The 23,113-nt window shown below is 46.3% G+C and overlaps 1 protein-coding gene across 1 annotated transcript in view; it reads right to left on the bottom strand.

The window, feature by feature from the left end:
- TG (thyroglobulin) overlaps positions 1 to 23,113 on the bottom strand; it is a 171,829-nt gene that overhangs the window by 106,253 nt on the left and 42,463 nt on the right. The window contains exons 18-26 of the mRNA XM_081919979.1: positions 18,651 to 18,800; positions 16,343 to 16,513; positions 9,400 to 9,522; positions 7,656 to 7,771; positions 6,319 to 6,427; positions 4,601 to 4,798; positions 3,515 to 3,682; positions 2,508 to 2,573; positions 2,110 to 2,184 (exon numbers count right to left, since the gene is read on the bottom strand). Of these exons, the coding sequence (XP_081776105.1) occupies positions 2,110 to 2,184; positions 2,508 to 2,573; positions 3,515 to 3,682; positions 4,601 to 4,798; positions 6,319 to 6,427; positions 7,656 to 7,771; positions 9,400 to 9,522; positions 16,343 to 16,513; positions 18,651 to 18,800 (1,176 nt within the window). The remainder of the gene's footprint in view (positions 1 to 2,109; positions 2,185 to 2,507; positions 2,574 to 3,514; positions 3,683 to 4,600; positions 4,799 to 6,318; positions 6,428 to 7,655; positions 7,772 to 9,399; positions 9,523 to 16,342; positions 16,514 to 18,650; positions 18,801 to 23,113) is intronic.

A 23,113-nucleotide genomic window follows, 5' to 3' on the forward strand; every position in this document is an offset into this window, starting at 1 on the left:
TTCGCAAGAAGAAAGCCCATGGGGAAATCTCCGGGAACCTCTTTTAAATGCTGGCGGTGGGGAGCAAAGCCTTTCCCCCCCCTCCGGCCTTCAGAAGAGGTCCAGGAAGGCCGGCGGGGGCCGAAAGGCTTTGCTCCCCACCGCCAGCATTTTAAAAGCAGTCTGGGATAGCAGGGAAGCGCTTCCCGCTATCCCGGACGGCTTTTGAAGGCAGGCGGGGGGGAGCAAAGACTTTCACCCCCCACCGGCCTTCAGAAGAGGTCCTGGACCTCTTCTGAAGGCTGGCGGGGGGGGAGTCTTTGCTCCCCCCTGCCTGCCTTCCCGGGAGAGTGGAAAAATGCGCTGCGATTCTCCGCTCTCCCCGACGGCTTTTGAAGGCAGGCGGGGGGGGGAGCAAAGACTTCCGCCCCCCGCCCGCCTTCAGAAGAGGTCCTGGACCTCTTCTGAAGGCCGGCGGGGGGCAAAAGTCTTTGCTCCCCCCTGCCTGCCTTCCGGGAGAGCGGAGAAACGCAGCGCTGCCTTCCCGCTCTCCCGGGAAGGCAGGTAGGGGGGAGCAAAGACTTTTGCCCCCCGCCGGCCTTCAGAAGAGGACCTCTTCTGAAGGCTGGCGGGGGGCAAAAGTCTTTGCTCCCCCCCGCCTGCCTTCAAAAGCCATCCGGGGGCTTTTAAATCGCCCCGGGACAGTCCCGGGGCGATTTAAAAGCCCCTGGGAAGGCAGGCAGGGGGGACAAAGACTTTTGCCCCCCGCCCGCCTTCGGAAGAGGTCCAGGACCTCTTCTGAAGGCTGGCGGGGGGCAAAAGTCTTTGCTCCCCCCCGCCTGCCTTCAAAAGCCATCCGGGGGCTTTTAAATCACTCCGGGACAGTCCCGGGGCGATTTAAAAGCCCCCGGGAAGGCAGGCAGGGGGGACAAAGACCTCTTCCGAAGCCGGGCGGGGGGCAAAAGTCTTTGTCCCCCTGCCTGCCTTCCTGGGGGCTTCGCTGCCGCCCGCCAGCATTTTAAAAAATCTCGGGACAGCGGAGAAGTCCTCTGCTGTTCCGGGGTTTTTTTAAAATGCTGGGGGTGGGAAGAAAAGCCCTTGTCCGTCCCCCCCCCCAGCCTTCAGAAGAGGTCGGGGGACAGACTGTCCCCGGACCTGGTCTCAAGGCGGTTTCCATAGGAACGCATTGATTGATTTTCAATGCATTCCTATGGAAAACCGTGCTTCGCAAGACGAAAAACTCGCAAGACGAAAGAACTTGCGGAATGAATTAATTTCGTCTTGCGAGGCACCACTGTATTGTAGCCATCTGCTATTTGCTGTGCGCCAACTCGAGAGAAGGTCTTCTCAGTGGTGGTGTCTCAGTTATGGAACTCAGTTCTTTCAAAAATATGGCTGGCACCGACTGTTTTGAACATATTTCTTTACTTATTTGTTGGGCATTAGTGTCTCAGCCTGGCTGCTGCTGAGTTTGTCATTGTCTGGTTCTCAAGAGTGGATTGGCACACTGATATTTTAGTATATGTTCTGTACTTGCTGCTAGAATTCCTGATCTATGATTGCAGTCATGGGATTGTTGTCTATCACATGACGATGTATGTTTTGACTCCACAGAGTGGGAAGTGATGGAGACAGGATGTTGGTGTTACTGTGTTCTGTGAAGTGGGACTATTGTCCTTTGCTCTTTTTCTCTTTGCTGTCTGATGCTAGAGAGAGAGAAAGCCATGTTGCAGTGCTCTGTGTGTGTTTATATGTAAATAAAGTAGATTAGCCAAAATGCTGAGTGGCTGAGGTCTGTCACGCAAGGTGCACAAACTCTGTGGATCTCTAAGTGTGCCAGTGTCTGTTGGCATCGGTCGCTGTGATGTTCGGGCTGAAGAAAGCATATGAAGCTCCTGAATGATCAACCAGGAAGGAGGGAACATGCTGGTTGGGCATGTGTCTCTGCCAGAGTCCTGCTTGAGTATAGGCTGAACTCCTGACACTTGCAGGGGAAATGGGTCCATTTTATCCACTCCTGGTTAAATCCCGCCCCCCAAAGCCGAACATTGAGATTGAGGTATATTATTTTGAAAAGTCTGACACTAACTCAAATGCACAATCTGTTTCATTTGGTGTACGTTGGCATACCTGAAAGCTGTGGCTCAGTCGGAGCAACAGCGCCGTCACATGAGCCGGACCTCACTCGGGTCATCATGTCGGAATCTAGAATGAGACGGGACTCAGTTTGAGACACTTTGGTGACGTGATTGTCCTCCAAGACGTTACTGAGCTGATAGCCCAATGAGAACTGAGCATGCTCAGTGGCGGCGGAATGCCGGTTGTGTATTGGGTGGGGTGGAAAACCTGGGGAGCTGTGGAATGGGATGGCATACATTGGGGCTGGAATCTGGGACAGGAGCACCCCAGATAGCAATATTTTGTTGCGGGTCCCACGAATTGACCAAGTTCTAGTAGAATAAGCATATGCAATATTCCTTTCAGACTATCAGAAAGAGACAGAGGGGGATGGGCAGCAAACTGCTTACCTCTCCATAGATAAACACGTTGAAAGCTGGAGAAGGGACTGTTGGCTTTTTCTGTTGGCTCGGAAGCTGACGAAGGAAGGAAACACTATTTATTTCTGCTTACAACTATCACCTGCGTCTTAGTGCTGGCCACAGGGGTCAAACGATTTCTGCACATCTTTAGTCCCCTCTTTGTTAAATAACTACAGTGGTACCTCCGGTTACGAACTTAATTCATTCCAGAGATCCATTCTTAACCCGAAACCGTTCTTAACATGAGGCGCGCTTTCGCTAATGGGGCCTCCCACTGCCACCGCGCCACCGGAGTGCGACTTCCACTCTCATCCTGGGGCAAAATTCACACCCGGAAGCATCTACTTCAAGGTTAGTGGAGCTTGTTACCCAAAGCATTTGTAAGGAGGATGGTACATAACCTGAGGTTCCGCTGTACCTACTTTGCATTGATCTTTATAGTAGGATTTTATGTTGTGAACCGCCCTGAGATTTATGGGTATAGGGCAGTATACAAGTTTAATAAATAATAATATATCACCGGTGAGGAACCTCAGGCCCAGAAACCTCTCTATGTGACATTTGGGACTCCCCACAAGCCACACCCCTCACTCGCCCTTTTTAGCATCCTTCTCGAGCATTTCTGCTGGAAGACATCCCTGGACTCTTGAGACTGCCTCCTCCTTGCCTGGATGGATGGCAGAGAACGGCGCACAGAAATCTCCTGATGTACAAAGGTAAAATGTGCATTCATCCCTCCAACGCCGTTTGCCTCTGGCCCTGAACAACGCTGTCATGTGGCCCCTGAAAAGTTGCCCAGAAGTGATGGGGGCTCTCGAGCTACAAATGGCTCCCCATACCTGCCATACATGAGCACTGCTTGAATAAGACAAAAGGAAATGCTCTCTGGCTTCAGTCCTTTAGAGAGAGGAGGGATATATTATATTTACACTGCCCATTCCTACATCTGAGTAGCAAACAAGAACAACAGTGCAGTATAAGACTGGCATACTTACACCCCGTGAGAACTTGGCCTCCCAAACTGAATGCATACTGCGTCTTCCCAGTATTGTACTTTACTTTTTGGCAGGAATCGCCTTGTTCACGCGTCGAGCTTGCATCCCAGCTATTAACGTTGCAGATTAATGCGTCTGGGTAGCTCATCAGTCCGCATATGATGCTACCTGGATAAAGCCAAGGAAAGAATTGCAAGTTTGCAGCTGCACCTCCTTGTTGAACAATCTTGCCTTGGCCATTATACTGTTATTTTGACACCAGCGGCCCAGTCTTGGAAAAAGGTCCTGTTTATAAAGGTAAAGGTAAAGGGACCCCTGACCATTAGGTCCAGTCGGGACCGACTCTGGGGTTGCGGCGCTCATCTCGCTTTATTGGCTGAGGGAGCCTGCGTACAGCTTCCGGGTCATGTGGCCAGCATGACTAAGCCGCTTCTGGTGAACCAGAGCAGCGCATGGAAATGCCGTTTACCTTCCCGCCGGAGTGGTACCTATTTATCTACTTGCACTTTGACATGCTTTCGAACTGCTAGGTTGGCAGGAGCAGGGATCAAGCAACAGGAGCTCACCACATCACAGGGATTCGAACCACCGACCTTCTGATCGGCAAATCCTAGGCTCTGTGGTTTAACCCACAGCGCCACCCACGTCCCTGTCCTGTTTATACATCACAGCAAACTGCTGCTCTTGGAGCCTGCTGTTTATCTTGCCCGGGAGCAAATATAAAAATTATCCAAGTAAATAAAGATCAGACTCTGCTGGGATCGGGGACAGTTCCTTTATTTCCCCTATAATTCCTCCTGTTCCAATAACCAGGAGACCCTTTACATAGCTACACCCCCACCCCAAAAAAAGGCTGATTCCATGCCAAACTTCCATCATTTAATAACATTTAATAAATACAAGTTGCCATGAGTGAAGATTAATCACTTAAAATTTTAAAACCTGGCTCCAATTTGAGATGAGATCAACAAGACCAACCATTTATGCTTTGTTTTGCTTGCTTGTTTGTTTAAAAATGTTCTCATTAAGTGGGATAAATGGAAGGATGAACTTTGCCTTCCACATCTGTAGCCTGAGCAGAGTTACCTCCGTCAAGTATGACCTGGCTCAAGATAAACCCATCACAGCAAGCATCTTGGCTGCAGGCCTGGCGGCAGAAGAGATGAACATCGGTCAAAGATGTACCAGCTGCTGAGAGAACCAGATTGCGGTACACGCCAGAAACAACATCCTGGAAATCAGTCCTCTCAAAAGTCTTGACTCCAGCTGTCGTGAACTCTTGTCCTGCGAGGAAAGGGGGGGGGGGGATAACATTTTTAAAAAGGAGCTCCGCAATCCAAATTGGAGCTTCGGGGCAAATGACGTGAGGCAAATACCAGGTTGCTTTTTCAAGGCTTTAGGAAGATATAGACATAGAACAGCTGCATCAACCTTTTGCTAGTATCTGGTTGGCCATTGTGAAAACAGGATGTTAGACCAGACTAGCCAATGGCCTGAGCCAGCTCTTTTTATGCCCTTCCGATATTATTATCTACCTGAAAGACCGGGCATTTCCACCAAGAAACAATATGTGGACAAATTGTCAGAGTGGATGTAAGGCTGTGGCCTGTATTCTAAGGCTAGATCTAGGCACGTCAAAAAAAACGTTTCAGGAAAACGTGTTGTAAACCTCAAAGTGGGAAATTGCGTGGTCGAAAGACAGAACTCTGCAGCGCCATCTGGTGTCACGGTATTATAACGCATGTAAAACACGTTTTTTTACTAATGTAGCTGAGTCCTAAGACAGTCCCCATATGATATTGTGCTCCAGCTCCCTTCATCCTTATCCATTGGTTATCTTTGCTCAGACTGTTGGGACTTGGTGTCCATCTGGAAAGTGAAAGGCTGAAGGATAGCAATAATATGAGAACACACACACACCAATAATCTTTGGTGCTCTCTTTCTTAGGATATAGTTCCGCGAAATTAGGATATAGCAGCCACAAAATTAAAAGACGCCTGCTTCTTGGGAAAAAAGCAATGACAAAGAAGGCTGATCACTGAAGAATTGATGCTTTTGAATTATGGTGCTGGAGGAGACTCTTGAGAGTCCCATGGACTGCAAGAAGATCAAACCTATCCATTCTGAAGGAAATCAGCCCCGAGTGCTCACTGGAAGGACAGATCCTGAAGCTGAGGCTCCAATACTTTGGCCACCTCGTGAGAAGAGAAAACTCCCTGGAAAAGACCCTAATGTTGGGAAAGATGGAAGGTACAAGGAGAAGGGGACGACAGAGGACGAGATAGTTGGATAGTGTTCTTGAAGCTACCGGCATGAGTTTGACCAAACTGCGGGAGGTGGTGGGAGACAGAAGTGCCTGGCGTGCTCTGGTCCATGGGGTCGCGAAGAGTCGGACACGACTGAACGACTAAACAACAACAACAACAAAAGTTCTGTTCCACCTGTAGAACAGGCATGTGGTGTCCTACATGCCAGGGAATTTCCACCACAGTCTGCTGGGAACTTCCGTTATATATAGCTTTTGCCTATGCTGTTTGCTTGGACACGAAGGGAAGCAGACATGTTTTTCTTTTGTCCAGATGCTGAATAAATGCTTGTAAATATGCTTACATATGCCTCTGTCCGCTACTTCTGTTGCAAAGAGTTCTTATCTCTGCTGGCTTGCGTGCTCAGTCTCTAAAGGTCTCTGAGACTTGAGTCGCAGTTTTGATGCTGTTCTGAGAACCGGAGTTTGACCTGCCAATTGCCCCCGTCTCCCAAGACGCATCCCAACACTCTTTTGCTCATGTTATTTAGCACATACCTTTCTTCAGGTACACTCTCACTCCATCCTTATCTTGGCTTCTCACTTTAACCAGGCAGGTGAGATCAGCCACGCTGGTGGTGGCAGCATTATCCCAAGCACCCTGAACCTGTGGTCAAAAGATATGCACATAAAAATTTCTAATTTATGACGGTAAATAATGAGCATTCACACTTTCTAATGTGGGTGCCCTTTGTGGGATCACGCGCGGTGCTACAGTTCCCAGGGAACTATCTAGTAGACAGGGGGTTGGCCTGCCTCTCAGTGTTATTATTTGGAGGTTCACATCCAGCCTCAATAATCAAGTTTCTTGCTGGGATGTGGGGCCAGCCCCATTTATAAATACGGGGTGGAGCCGACGATAGCCAGGCAGTCGGCTCTGGAGATTCACCCTACCTACCCTCCCATTGTTTAATGTTTTCTTATTTGCAGGTTAACTTTTTCTTCCTATTTAGCAGGCACTGCTATGGTCTTTGACTGGTTGCTGTTGAAGGACCGGGAAGAAATTTTCCTGCATTGGCAGGTTTTGTCTTCCCTGTAGCAATTTGTCACAACTTTGGCGGTTATGAGAGCCAATGTGGTGTAGTGGTTAAGAGCGGTAGACTCGTAATCTGGGGAACTGGGTTCGCGTCTCCGCTCCTCCACATGCAGCTGCTGGGTGACCTTGGGCCAGTCACACTTCTTTGAAGTCTTTGGAGTTTGTTGTGGGGGAGGAAGGGAAAGGAGAATGTTAGCCGCTTTGAGACTCCCTCGGGTAGTGATAAAGCGGGATATCAAATCCAAATCCAAACTCTTCTTATGGCCTTGGGTGGAATCCTTTAGTCTTTTCTTCCCTCTTGGGGGTGGGTGAAGTGGTGACTCACCCCCCTGCAGCGGCGATTCCAGGGTCCCCCCTTAAAGGGGTTATATATATATGGGTGTCACTGGCCATACACTGAAAGGTCGTCAGTGAACTACCCTGTGTGTAGGGATATGGGCTTGGCTGCCTACTACACTTACGTCTTGCAGAGCACCCCCATATCCCACTTACCCTGATGAGCCCCAGTTCCCCTGGCTGGGGGGCTGGGAGGGATACATGCCCAAGGCCAAAACCAAGGTCTTCCTACATTCGGAAGTTAAATAAATTTGTGGCCTAATTTTAATTCCATAACGTCAGAGTCTTTATTCCTTTCTTATCATCCCTGGGGGCTGGAGCTGTTGTGCCTAGTCACACAAAATACCTTCTTTCCAGCAGACTGGTACACAGCCAACATTTTGGAAAACCAAAAGGATGGCTGGTATCCATCCAAGCTTCATTCCCCTGGAAGATTCATCATAAAAGAACTATGTTCGGTTACCAGTCCAGAGGTGGAACAATTGTAGTTCTTCTCCCGAGCGCTGTACAGCTCACACAGTGTCCCCGTCCCAGCAGCAGACAAGGTGAGGAACCCACACGACTCGTCCTTCTCACACTCTGAAAGGATAGAAAGACTCCTGGCTTAAGCCTTGCATTGAACGTTGGCCAACGGAAATAGGCGTCTTCCACAGTTCAAGTTGGGTGAATGCAGTGGCGTAGCGTGGGTTGTCAGCACCCGGTGCAAGGCAAGTAATTTGCACCCCCTAACCCGTGGATTTGCGCCCCCTAACCCTAACCCACAGATGTTGCGCCCGGTGCGGCCGGCCCCCCCCCTGCACCCCCCACGCTACGCCACTGGGTGAATGCAGTCTGTTTGTTGAGGATGTCAACTGAATGGGGGCACCGCTCCAGCAACTGCACTGGCTCCCTTTTGTTTTGGAGCATCAAAACTACAGCGGTCAATAAAAAATGATTTTTTTTAAAAAAAAAAACTACAGCAATCAAAACCTTTCTCTAGACTGATGCTCTGAGACTTTACTGCATAACACAGAAAAGAGATCATCTTGCCCAGGAGTTCTGGAAGATCTTCTCCTTGCCTTGCAGGCCTTCCCTCCACCCTGGCCTGGGTCACAGGGTTGCCATATTTTGAAGAGGACACAATTTCCAACTTCTACTTTTAACTCGGGATCACTGTGACGACTCTCATTTTACACACCCATGGAAAAGAGGACGTGTCCTGGAAAAAGAGGACACATGGCAACCCTAGCAGAGAGGGCAGGGCCCTGATTGGCTCCATCAACAAACACTGAGGCTGCATAAGAGGTCAGAGGTCATCTTGGTTGTCTCTTAGTGCAGACCCAGATCACTGAACCTGAGCTTCCACAGCTGCCAGCCGCCATCGTCAGGACTGCAAGCAACGGCAGAAGATATGTTCTATTTTATTCTCTTGCCAGTTCTGCTGTTTTAAATGTGCATTTTAGATTTCACTTCCTTTAATAATGTTTGCTTTTGAAACATTTAAGATAAAAATGTGGTATTGTATTCTCAGTTGTTTTCTGGGTTTTCCTCCCCATTGTACATTGTTTTTTTCTCTTTCTAGATGCATTTTTATCTGTTACACATACCACTTTTACTGTGGTTTCTATGTGTTCATATTAATAAAAATGAAATAAAAATAAACGCTAACTTGGCTGCATTAAATGGACACTCTGTAGTTGGCCTGGTTTTATTTTGAAATCTTTAAGATGGTGTTTTCAGCTTCTGGTGAATTACGTTGCTTTGAATGTATACTTTATATTTGACTTTATTCAGCAAAATTTTACTCTGGATTTATTTGATGTCTTAATATGTTGTAAACTACTTTGGATTCCCCCCCCCCCCTTAAAAATACGAAGCGTATGGAAATGAAATTAATAATAATAATATGCAGTAAGATGGGCACTAGCAGAGAGACAGACATCTGAGCAGCTGGGGGAAAGGATTTGCCCCATCATTCATGGCCTTCTTCCCTAGTACTTCTGATGCTGCCAACCTCCTCTGGAGGAGAGATGACGAAGCCAGTGGTGAACCACCACCTCTCACCCCATTAAACTATATTAAAGTAGTCTGCTAGGGCCCCTTGGAGTGAGACCAGACTAGAATTAGGTGTGCATCTAAGAGTCCCAAGGAGGGAAAGTTCTCAGAAAAGTTGGAATGTTTTCCCAAACTGACTTTTGCAAAGAAGAAACGGAAATCCACTCTCTTACCAGCCATGCACTGTTGGAGCACACTCTCAGGTTCTGCTGGGATGGTTTTAGATCCAATCGTTTCTACCTCTTCTGTCCCGAAGGAGAGCTTGGAAGCAGGAACTCTCTCAAAGCGCCTGAAGACTGAAACAAAAGCACATCCAAGAACAGTCATATTTGATCACAACCTGTCCGTTTTGAAGCACACATTTCAGAATGATGTGAAGGTCTTTGCCAACTTAAATTCTGTGTATTCTTTGGAGATCCAGATAGCTCGGTGGTGATGGGGTGGGGGATCATGAAAGAGAGATTGGGGGCCCAGATCCACCAACCTGTAATTGGCTACATACATGCTTCTGAGAATATGGATATCTGCTGATTAGGTCAAGGGCTATATTAGCTTTGATGACACCTATTAACAGTTGGATGAGTTTGTGTGAAATCAAGCACTCATACCTAAATAATAATAATAATAATAATAATAATAATAATAATAATAATAATTAATTTATTTATACCCCACCCATCTGGCTGAGTTTCCCCAGCCACTTTGGGTGGCTCCCAATCAAGTGTTAAAAACAATACAGCATTAAATATTAAAAACTTCCCTAAGACAACTTCAGATGACTTTTAAAAACAGGATAGCTGCTTATTTCCTTGACATCTGATGGGAGGGGGTTCCACAGGGTGGGCGCCACTTGGCTTCTCGCAGCGAGGGAACCGCCAGAAGGCCCTTGGTGCTGAATCTCAGTGTCTGGGCAGAACGATGGGGGTGGAGACGCTCCTTCAGGTATACAGGACCGAGGCTGTTTAGGGCTTTCAAGATCAGCACCAACACTTTGAGAATAATTTTTTATTAACCGACCAATCACATCAAATCAAACCAAATTACATAAATTCCAAATTACACAGCCAAATTTTAATTTTTTGTTGGGGGTACCCGTATTTCAAGTTCCAAAGGGGATCCAATCAACTTCTTGCTTCTTACTGCTTTTTTAATGTCCACAAATCTAACCTTACGATGTTCACAGTACTATCCAGTCCTTTCTTATTGTTTTTCCACATCTCTTGTTGTTAGCTCTCACAGAATCTCATAGAATCATAGAGTTGGAAGGGACCCTGAGGATCATCTAGTCCAACCCCCCTGCAATGCAGGAATATGCAGCTGTCCCATACGGGGATCGAACCTGCAACCTTGCCATTGCCAGCACCACGCTCTAACCAATTGACCCATTCTGTTGTTATTTTCATATATTTTTCCTTTCTCTTTGTGACCTCTGATAGTCTCCACAAGCTGGTTAGAACAGTTTGTAATCCTGGGTGGATATTATTTTTTTTATCCAGTAGCCATATCCAAACGTTTTCCATATAACATCACTTCCATACATCAAAACAGTCTTAGTGTCATTAATCTTCACCAGTCTGCCTCCTTTCTCAAAACCTCTGAGGAGATTCACCAGGAATGCAGTCTGAAAATGAGTCCGTTCCTCCTCCCGCCTATAAATCCATTGGCAAGATGGTGACTCAAAATTAATTGCTGCGCCATTCCAAAAGCTCTTATTGCTCCTCGATCTCCATAAAGCATACTTTTGGTTAAAGTTTATCTCCACACAGACCTTAATCATCCTGCTTGGGTCAGTTCAACCGACGATTCGAATGAGGAGGGGTTCTTGTAAATCACATAGAAGGAAAGTAAAAAAGGTCCCCCCCCCATTCAGTCCCGTTGTCAACATACCCAGCCTTTGGTGTATCTTCATCGTAAAATATTCCTGTTTCTCCAGCCCGTCGTCTTCTTTCGCAGAGGTCACTTAAATTAGCAGACTTCACTCCCCTTCTTCACTTGAAATATGTGCATTTGCTTCTTTTGTAATTAATTATTCCAAATTGCTGCAGCTACTGCGCGATCAGAGACAGCGTCCAGGAGAGCTGAGGTCCACACGGGGGCATTCTGCCTAGGGCCCTCACCCCCTTCTTTCGAATTAGGGGGTGATTTATGGGCACAGCAGGCAAGGGCAGTGTTCCCCATTTCCTTGGGGCAACAAGGGAGGCTGCCTACTCCCATAACAGCCTCTTAATTACCCCGTGTGGGTCGGAGAGATGGTATTGTTGGCCATCTTCCAATGCGCACCTAGTGGCCCCCACAGCAGCACCAACACTTTGAATTGTGCTCGGAAATGTACTGGGAGCCAATGCAGATCTCTCAGGACTGGTGTTATATGGTCCCAGCGGCCACTCCCAGTCTAGCTGCCGCATTCTGGATTAATTGCAGTTTCCAGGTCACCTTCAAAGGTAGCCCCACGTAGAGCACATTGCGGTAGTCCAATGCTATCAAATATGCCAGTTTAATGCTACTGGAGATGTTCACTGAAACTTCTGGAGAAAGGGACTGCCTGTTAAACACTATGGGGATTGTAGCTCTGTTAGAGGAATAGGGCCTCCTAACAACTGTCCGCACCCTTAACAAACGACAAGAAAATGATAACATTTTATCACCAGACAAGTAAAAAGTATAATGGCTCCTCCAGAGTAACACATTCTAATGGGTGTTGAATTCACCACCATATAAAGGCTGTGGATTATTATTTTCCCTGCCAACAAAGCAGGCCTTTGCCTGTGAAACTTCATACCACAATAAATGCATTCGGTTTCAAGAGACTTTTGGACTCTTTCTTGCTTTTTTTGCTACTACAGATTACCTAACACAGCTACTTGCTTGGAATCTGTCTCTTTTCTACAACCTCTCTTAAACGAATGCCAGAAATTACATTAAGAGCGTGTGGAGGCAGACATTCAAGAGAAGAGCAGTTGCCAGCTTGGCCTCGAAGGATAAGAGATAGAAAGCGAAATTAACGTCTCATTAAAGCAATTTAGGCCAATCACTTCTTGGCCCTCAGGATCAAGTCTTGCCAAACTCCCCAGCCTTGACTCATAAAAGAAAGGAAGAAAGTCAACACGTTTTGCCTGAAAAGCCATGTCTGAGAATTAGAACTTTTAAAGGTGTGAGAAGTAACAGCTTCACTCAAGAGACCGGGGATTTCGGCATCATTGTTATGACTGGCTTTAAATAGCCCTTGATCAGCAATGCCAATCTACCAGTCACTGATAAACTTATTTACCTCACAACAGGCCTTGCATCAGAGGGTACACAGACAGCAAAAATACGTCAATGTAGGATATAGAAGCTACAGCAAATCACACATGCTCCAGTTCCAAAAACTGATTTTACTATTTCTTTCATTTGGGATGCGGGTGGCACTGTGGTCTAAACCACAGAGCCTAGGACTTGCCGATCAGTAGGTCGGCGGTTCAAATCCCTGTGACGAGGTGAGCTCCCGTTGTTCAGTCCCAGCTCCTGCCCACCTAGCAGTTTGAAAGCACGTCAAAGTGCAAGTAGATAAATAGGTACTGCTCCAGCGGGAAGGTAAACAGTGTTTCTGTGTGCTGCTCTGGTTCACCAGAAGCAGCTTAATCATGCTGGCCACATGACCCAGAAGCTGTTTACAGACAAATGCCGACTCCCTTGGTCTATAGAGTGAGATGAGTGTGCAACCCCAGAGTCATCCGCGACTGGACCTAATGGTCAGGGGTACCTTTACCTATTTCTTTCAGTTAGACCAGGCATGGACAAACTTGTCCCTCCAGCTGTTTTGGGACTACAGTTCCCATCATCCCTGACCACTGGTCCTGTTAGCTAGGGATGGTGGGAGTTGTAGTCCCAAAACAGCTGGAGGGCCATGTTTGGCCATGCCTGAGTTAGACCTAAATTCAAGAGGAACAGAGGGATGAACAAGCAAGACAAACGGAACATGTAAGGCTTACTTGTTTCTCAGCCTGCCTTTCACCAATCTATGTTGGTTCAATCAAAAGGAACCATTTTATCATTTTAGGGGATCTGCTGTAACTCTGTGGTAGAGCATCTGCTCTGCATGCAGAAGGTGTCATGTTCAATCCCCATCACCTTGAGGAAGGGCTGGGAATGTGTCCTTTCTGAAACCCTGGAGGTTAACTACCAGTCACCAGTGTCAAAGCGATGATTCTTCGACATCAGCTTCGTTGGACTGGTCATGTTGTGCGAATGCCTTATTCTTGTCTCCCAAACCGACTACTCTATTCCAAATTTAAAAATGGAAAGCGTAATGCTGGTGGTCAACAAAAGAGGTTTAAAGATTCTCTCAAGGCAAATCCAAACAAATGTAGTATAAACACCAACAACTGGGAAACACCGGCCTACGAGAGCTCCAGTTGGAGAACAGCCTTTGCCAAAGGTGTCTTGGGTTTTGAAGACGCTCAAACTCACGACGAAAGGGAGAAACGTGCTAAGAGGAAGGCAGACTTGGCAAACCCTCACTGTGATCAACTCTTGCCCAGAAACCTATGTCCCCACTGTGGAAGGACGTGTGGATTCAGAATTGGTCTCCACAGTCACTTATGGACCCACTGTTAAGACCGTGTTCATGGAAGACAATCTTACTCAGCTACGAGTGATGAAGAAGAAGAAGAAGAAGAAGAAGAAGAAGAAGAAGAAGAAGAAGAAGAAGAAGAAGAAGAAGAAGAAGAATGGCCCTTCAGGTTCATTCACACTTCTTTTTGGTCTGAGATTCCCTCTGCTTGTCCCATGACTTCTAGGTATGACCCCAAGCAAGTTTGTTGTTGACAATGTTGTTGTCCTGCCACTGGCCCTGGGAAAACTCACAGCTTAGCTCTGATCAGAACCAACATCAATGTGTAGAAAAACTAGATGGACCAAGAGTCCAAGTTAGGATCCCTGTGTTCCTGCCTACTTTAGAAAGACCTGCCACTCCATTCTTCAACTGCACCCCTCCTTCTCCTACTCCTGGTGGCACCTGCTGTCTTCGTCTTCCGATACCCAAGCATTAGAAAAACCCACAGAAACAGGTAACAATTCTGGGTGTGCTACACATCGGAGCCGCGTGGCGAAAACCGCCAGGAGGATCTGAGCAAAAGCAACACCACAAAAGAAAAGTCAGGGAGATCAACCTTTCCAAAGAATCATTTGTCTCCTCAAAGCAAAACCAGCCCACGCTAATCAGAAACAAACGGTCATTGTTGTCAGTGCTGCGGACGGCCGCAGGTGCTTTTAATCAAACCCTCATTTCTGCTTGGAAAGGGAACCCCAGGTTTGAGCCAGGAACAGAAAGCGGGTGGAGGGGAAGAAATAGCCCCGCATTTGAGACCAGGCAGAAAAAGGGCTACAGACTTTAAGAGGAAGCGAAATTAATTATTGCAAGTCATCATCGCCTGTGCAGCACTTCTTTCATTCTCGAAGCACTTCATAATTTTCATCGCATTTTCACAGCAGAGAAATCAGCAAATCTCTGGAGACTGATTTTTTTTGTTATTGATTGATTGGTATTTTATTAGAACAACAAGAGACAACAGAGATAACTAAATAAGGGCTAGAGGAAAAGGGGAAACCAACTGTGAAAAAGAAAGGTGCGAAAGTACTAAGACAGGTAAAAATCAATACATTTCCGTACATTGTTCTATAAGAGAAAAATGATGTTGTACTCCTGATACAGAGATAAGCTGTGTGGGAATGTACATTTTAGAAGACATCTAAAGGCAGACCTGTATCAGAAAGGTTCAAATGTCTGGTGTTTTATTGCCTCTTTATATGTTTCGGAAGCCGTCCAAAGTGACTGGGGCAATCCAGCCAGATAGGCAGAATATAAATAATAAAATTGTTATTAGTATTAGTATTAATACTAATACTAATAACCTGGGGCTACCTTTGAAGGTGACCCAGAAACTAATCCAGAATGCAGCAGCCAGACTGGTGACTGGGAGCAGCCGCCAAGACCACATAACACCGGTCTTGAAAGACCTACATTGGTTCCCAGTACGTTTCCGAGCACAATTCAAAGTGTTGGTGCTGACCTTTAAAGCCCTAAATGGCCTTGGTCCTGTATACCTGAAGGAGCGTCTCCACCCCCAACGTTCTACCCGGACACTGAGGTCCAGCTCCGAGGGCCTTCTGGCAGTTCCCTCACTGTGAGAAGCCAAGTTACAGGGAACCAGGCAGAGGGCCTTCTCGGTGGTGACACCCGCCCTGTGGAACGCCCTCCCACCAGGTGTCAAAGAGAACAACAACTACCAGACTCTTAGAAGACATCTGAAGGCAGCCCTGTTTAGGGAAGCTTTTAATGTTTGATGTATCACAGTATTTTAATATTCTTTTGGAAGCCGCCCAGAGTGGCTGGGGAAGCCCAGCCAGATGTACGGGGTATAAATATTAGTAGTAGTAGTAGTAGTAGTAGCAGTAGTAGTATCACCACCACCATCATTATCACTGTGCAGATCTACAAGTCTGGGAGAGAGGCTCAGGGGTCAGCAAACTTTTTAAGCAGGGAGCTGGTCCACTGTCCCTCAGACATTGTGGGGGGCCAGACTATATTTTCGGGAAGAAAAATGAATGAATTCCTATGCCCCACAAATAACCCAGAGATGCATTTTAATAAAAGCACACATTCTACTCGTGTAAAAATACGCTGATTCCCGGACCGTCTACGGGCTGGATTTAAAAGGCGATTGGGCCACATCCGGCCCCCGGACCTTAGTTTGCCTACCCATGGAACTGAATGGACAAGCCAAGGGGGGTAAAGACACAGGAGTTTGCATCGTACCAAATTAGACGATTGTCAACACCAAAGGTGGCTAACCTCTTTGACCAGAATAACAACATCCTCTTCTTGTTCCCTTTCCTAGGAACTGATAAGCCCACCGCTACAATATTTCCACAGCAAGGGGGAAATGGGAGCAAATAGGAGCAGCAGACATACATCACTCACAAGCCACAGACATCCCTCCTCTCTGAGTGGCTAAAGCTGAAGTTTAAGTGGCCGCCAAGTGGCTAGCAGACTCACAAACCCACCATTCATGGGGACAACTGCTTGCGTTTCCAGGTTCTACCTGCATGGGATAAAAGCTTGTCTGGTCCGCTCACCTGAACACTGGGAGTCTGTAAGTGGGCCGTCTGTTTCGGTCCAGTCCAATATGTTTCCAAGGCTATCCACGCAGAAAGATTTGTTGGTCGCAGGGTCTTGAAAGGAAGGCCCGTACTGACCGTTTTCCTCACACGGCACAGCTTGTTCATCCCTTTGGCAGTCAGTGACACCTTATTTGCAGGGAAAGTTAAAGAGAGAGAGAGTTGGTGTGCCATTTTGTGGAAGGGATTCAAGAGCACCCCGTTAATTTGGGTTTGTAAGATTAAAGTGGGTTAAAGCTGTCTATTGCCCTAGTCAACTTATGCAGAATGAGGTGGTGCAGTTCACTGGTAGACGTCCTAGGAAGTATGTAAAATCAAAACAAAACCTTACACATCTGAAAGGAAGGTTTACTAGAGCTCTCTGTTTCACATGCTAGTTTATCTTATGCAAGGAGTTTTTATGTGACAACTGTTGTGTTATGTACTGAAGTTCTCACCCTGGGCCAGCAGGGGAATACTGTAGATAGTTATGCAAATAAGGGATCGAAGGTGACGTTCAATGATTGGGTGATTTTAGAAAATTGTTACAGTTACATTGTACTGGAGCTCTATATAAGCAGGCTGACTGAACCCTTCAGTTCAGTTCTGTCCTGGCCTGTGAATAAACAAGAGCTGTTTGAAGAATCACTGTGTCGTCTGATATGTTCACCCACAACTTAACATGTGGTCTGATTGGCTACGGTCCAGAATTCTACATTCATATTGTTCAGTTTGGTTGTATATGTTTTTTTTAAAGTTTTCTTTACCGTTTATGACTAATTTTGTTATGTTGCAGTTATGCACATTTTTCATGTTGTAAGCCACCTTGAGCATGGTTTGAACTGTGGAAAAGCGGCATTGAAATAAAATTATGTATGTATGTATGTATGTATGTGTGTATGTGCAGTCTCATTCTCTATCATAGAATCAGTCTTCCACAAATGTATTGCTATAGGTTTGAGGGATAAGTCTGGATGATATCCTTCCTGGCCTGTTTATCTTATATCCGCTGAGGTTTAGAAGGTAGTCAAAAAGACTGCTGAACTGGTCAGACAAGTTTCTTTGTAAGATAATGACCTTGGCTGGCCAGTTAAGTACCTTCATTCACATGTCCTAAGAGGCTGCCATAGAGACAAGTTTGGTGGGGCTTTTCCCATTTCAGCTGGCTGGATGCCACACCATCCTAAGATGGAGAACAATAGACCAATGGGTTCTTGTGTGAGAGAGTCTGGCTGATGCTGGAAGCTGGAGACACAGAGGCATGTCTTGCCTTGTGCTGGACCTAAAGCTGTGTTTTGGGGCTTCGCTGGACCTGGGGAGTCCAGATCTGTTAGAGCATTCATGCTGTGAGCCCCATCCTCATCCTATGCTTGGGTTGTAATATATGTGTCAGTTTGCATTTCTTAGTGCAGAAAGTATTGATCTGATCTATACATATCTTTCCTATTCTAATTAGTTCAAATTCAATGAATTATTTAGGAGGCTCCTGCTTCCCTCCCGCCCTGTGCTGTTGGTGGTTGCTATTGGCAAGCTGTGTCAGTTTGCATTTCTTAGTGCAGAAAGTATTGATCTGATGTGTAGAGATCTTTCCTCTTCTGGCTAATTCAAGAGGGCTCTGGAAGCTTCTCTGTGTGAAAGAAGCAAGCAGCAGGTTCATGATGTTTGGGTTATTCCTTCAGAAAAGCTGAGTACAGCTGGCTTAAACTCTTATTTCTTTCAGTCCAGGTCATGGCTGACTATAAAAGTAGGGCCAGAAGGAGTCTGGGTTTCACCTCTCTCTCTCTCTCTCTCTCTTTCTCTCTTTCTCTCTTTCTCTCTTTCTCTCTTCCTTTCTCCCTTCCTTCCTTCCTTCCTTCTGGTGTGGTGTTCTATACACAGATAGTGTTAAGGTTTAGTCTTATTATAAGTTATTGTAAGTTTAAGTTAAGTTTGCTGCAACTGGATTTCTTATGGACGGCGCCAATCCTGAATGTATTGGATTTGTGACCATTATACTCATTTGCCTTCAGTAACAGTGAAGCTCCACTGGATGAAATATTGACTGCCTTTGGTCTATTTTGGGGGGAATCCTGCAACGTGTTTAAGTTGTTACTCTGCTAACGATACACTGGAATCTACTCTGGATCAATATTGAGTAGAACTCTATGACAATATGTGCCATTGACATTCATTCCAAGGAAGAGAATGAACCCCTGAAATTGGAAGTTGATTGGGGTGCGTGCAACAGTATATAACAGCCTGGAAACCAATGGAAAGATACAGAATGCAGATTTTCCCAGACCCTTACAGTGCTGGCCTCTGAAGGCTCCAATAGAGACAGTTGTTTTCCCGAGAGGACATCTGATGCAGGAGGAACTTCCGGCTTGATCTTGATAGAATCCAGAGGGGCATGGAAGGCAGCCATCGTTCTGGAAGAAGGTGCCTGGAGGGCAGACCACTGCAGAGGGGGGAAAATATGTATTATTCCTATGGAATCCAAGGATAATTTTAAATTCAACCAGAAGACACAAATGTATATGCATGGGAATCATGCTGCAGCATCTGGATGTCTGTAGCTCAAAACTAGCTTTTGATTAAAACTAACCGTTGCTTGCTTCTTGGGAGAAAAGCAATGACAAACCTAGACAGCATCTTAAAAAGCAGAGACATCACCTTGCCAACAAAGGTCCATATAGTTAAAGCTATGGTTTTCCCAGTCGTGATGTATGGAAGTGAGAGCTGGACCATAAAGAAGGCTGATCACCAAAGAATTGATGCTTTTGAATTCTGGTGCTGGAGGAGACTCTTGAGAGTCCCATGGACTGCAAGAAGATCGGACCGATCCATTCTGAAGGAAATCAGCCCTGAGTGCTCACTGGAAGGACAGATCCTGAAGCTGAGGCTCCAATACTTTGGCCACCTCATGAGAAGAGAAGACTCCCTGGAAAAGACCCTGGTGCTGGGAAAGGTGGAGGGCACAAGGAGAAGGGGACGACAGAGGACGAGATGGTTGGACAGTGTTCTCGAAGCTAGCAGCATGAGTTTGACCAAACTGCGGGAGGCAGTGGAAGACAGGAGTGCCTGGCGTGCTCTGGTCCATGGTGTCACGAAGAGTTGGACATGACTAAATGACTAAACAACAACAACAACAACAAACCTTTGCAACCAATTTAACGATAAATTATCAACATTTAGAACAATAAACATCATCATCATCACAAGTAGTAATAAATAATAATGCATTTCATTTCAAGAAGTAACATTTGCCTAACATGCTCACTTAGCGACTTATCCTACGCTTTACAACAAAAGTTTGAAATACCCTTGATATCTCTGTGAGGAATGTGGAAGTTTTGTCTGCTCCCAAGGATATATGTAGATGTAGCAGAAATAGCACAGCTTCATTTGCACTTGCTTGGGCTTTTTTAAAAATATAAATGTCCGAATTATAGGGTTCTAGTTTTTCCTCACTCTTTATTTAACATTTAAGAGGGCTGAAACAAGGAGGGGTGCATAATTCACTTTTTGGTGGGTGGTGGTGAGAAAGGTCTCTTGCAAAATAATAATAATAATAATAATAATAATAATAATAATAATAATAATAATAATAATAATAATTTATTATTTATACCCCGCCCATCTGGCTGAGTTTCCCCAGCCACTCTGGGCGGCTCCCAATCAGTGTTAAAAACAGTACAGCATTACATATTAAAAACTTCCCTGAACAGGGCTGCCTTAAGATGTTTTCTGAATGTCAGGTAATTCTTTATCTCTGATGAGAGGGCGTTCCACAGGGCGGGCGCCATTACCGAGAAGGCCCTCTGTCTGGTTCCCTGTAGCCTCACTTCTCGCAATGACGGAACCGCCAGAAGGCCCTCGGCACTGGATCTCAGTGTCCGGGCTGAACGATGGGGGTGGAGACGCTCCTTCAGGTATACAGGACCGAGGCCGTTTAGGGCTTTAAAGGTCAGCACCAACACTTTGAATCGTGCTCGGAAACGTACTGGGAGCCAGTGCAGATCTCTCAGAACCGGTGTTATGTGGTCCCGGCGGCCACTCCCAGTCACCAGTCTAGCTGCCGCATTCTGGATTAATTGCAGTTTCCGGGTCACCTTCAAAGGTAGCCCCACGTAGAGCGCGTTGCAGTAGTCCAAGAGGGAGATAACTAGAGCATGCACCACTCTGGCGAGACAGTCCGCGGGGAGGTAGGGTCTTAGCCTGCGTACCAGGTGGAGCTGGTAGACAGCTGCCCTGGACACAGAGTTAACCTGCGCCTCCATGGACAGCTGTGAGTCCAAAATGACTCCCAGGCTGCGCACCTGGTCCTTCAGGGGCACAGTTACCCCATTCAGGACCAGGGAATCCTCCACACCTGCCCGCCTCCTATTCCAGCAACAAAGCAGGGTGGAAATATTCTCACAGGGAGAGAAGAGCTTTGTTGTCACACAGCCAAATCTGATTAGCTGTATAGCACCATGATGTCATTATACTGGCAAGGGGAACACTTGCTGTCTGGATGATGCAGCCAGCAGGAGCTTTTTTTTGGTTTTTACAAAAAATATGTGCCAATTCAGCTGCTGAGAGTTGATCACAGACATTTTGCTGCCAGAGATGGGCTTGATAGTCTCCCTCTCCCTCTCCCTCCCTCTCTCTCTCTCTCTCCTCTCCCACTTTCCATGTAAAAAAGCCAACTGGACCACTCACTGAATATTTCAAAGTTGGTTAGAGAGCATGGTGCCGATAATGCCAAGGTTGCAGGTTCGATCCCAGTGTTGGACAGCTGAGTATTCCTGCATTGCAGGGGGTTAAACTAGATGATTCTCAGGGTCCCTTCCAACTCTACAATTCTATGTTTCTAAAACTTTGTCCTTCAGCAGAGGAAAATGGCCAGAGATCTCAGGAAAAACAGCCAGGGGGGTTAACCTCAGAATCTGCTGCCCAGGGCGGTCACTTCACATTGCCTAATGGTAGGGCTGGCCATATAAGAATGACAGTGAACAGGGGGAAATGGTATGAAATGGTAACACCAATAGCAAAGGTGAGAGGTCCTTCAAATAACATAAAGTCTCCTTCTTTTAATTGAATTGTTTTATTGTGTACAGTGATACCTCTGGTTGCGAACAGGATCCATTCCGGAGGCCTGTTCACAACCTGAAAAGAATGCAACCTGCGTCTGTGCATCTGCGCGGGCCCCGATTCATCACTTCTGCACATGCGCATGACGTCATTTTGCACATCTGTGCATGCGCGAGCGGCAAAACCCAGAACTAACCCTTTCTGGTACTTCTGAGTCGCCGCGGGATGCAACCTGAAGCAAACATAACATGAGGTATGACTGTATTTTAATTCTGAAAGTTTATATTTTAACCTTTGTGGGAACATTTTTGGCGTTTTTTGGAACTGAATGGTATGTGTATATATATATATATATATATATATATATATATATATATATGCAGGTTTTGGTGTCCTCGGGTGTCTTCCCGTGTAAAAGTTGGGGTGTCTAGGCGACGTTTCGACGAGGTCTCACTCGTCATCTTCAGGCTGGTGCTTTCGGCTTCTTGTTACTGGAACATGTTCCAGTAACAAGAAGCCGAAAGCACCAGCCTGAAGATGACGAGTGAGACCTCGTCGAAACGTCGCCTAGACACCCCAACTTTTACACGGGAAGACACCCGAGGACACCAAAACCTGCATTCCTGTACCCGTGAAAATCTACGAAAGCATATATATATATATATATATATTTGCTTTCGTAGATTTTCACGGGTACAGGAATGCAGGTTTTGGTGTCCTCGGGTGTCTTCCCGTGTAAAAGTTGGGGTGTCTAGGCGACGTTTCGACGAGGTCTCACTCGTCATCTTCAGGCTGGTGCTTTCGGCTTCTTGTTACTGGAACAGAGCAGGATCTCAGTGTTTGAGTTCCTATAAATACTGTTGAGGGGGTGTGGTGTATAGCCTCCAATGTTCTGGGCAGAGAGGAAGTTCCCAGGCTAGTGTGCCTTTTCTTCTTTTGTTCCTTAATTACTTGAGGGATATCTTGAGTGATTTCTTGAGTGATATCCTGAGTACCACTTAGGTGGGTCATTAGGTGTGGATTAGTTGCTAAAGTCTTTGTGTCTTGACCTCTTGAACTTTGTGAAGAGTTTTTCTGAGAAGATGGCTGTACTGCACTTAGTTGTGCTCTGGCTTGGCTTCGTGTATAGGGGCGAGCTGTGGTTTTGTGGCCTGTGTCAGCCAGATCTGTGTAGGGATTGCAGGGGGGTGCAGCATCCGGAGGTGCCCCCATGGTTTGGCTACTGGATGGTGTCTGTAATTTATCTGTGGAGAGGGTCTGGGTTTGGGTCTGGTGTGGTTGATTGGTGATGGCGTTCTGTGTGCCTCTGGATCTGGTGTCAGTTTTTGTGGGGAGGGCTAATTTCCAGATGTCTGGCAAGCGGGATGTGTCGTCACGCTTGTTCATGTTGTGAGGGTGTTTCTCTATCTCGATGGCTTCCATGATTATTCTCTTGTGGTGATGTTCCATGTTAAAGAGCAATTTGGAATCTGCAAAATTAATTTCGTGTCCTGTTTCTTTCATGTGTTGGAAAAGAGAGGAAGTTTTTTCTTCTTTTTTGACGGCATTCTTGTGTTCTGCGATACGTGCATTTATTCGTCTGTTTGTTTGTCCAATGTACGTGGCTGGGCAGACTTTGCAGGGTATTTCATAGACCCCTTGGTTTTCCAACTGGATTTTATCCTTGGGGTTTCTGAGGATATTGGCTATTTTTTG

Source organism: Podarcis melisellensis, assembly GCF_964234715.1.
Source record: "Podarcis melisellensis genome assembly, chromosome: 7".
NCBI classification, from domain to species: Eukaryota; Metazoa; Chordata; class Lepidosauria; order Squamata; family Lacertidae; genus Podarcis; species Podarcis melisellensis.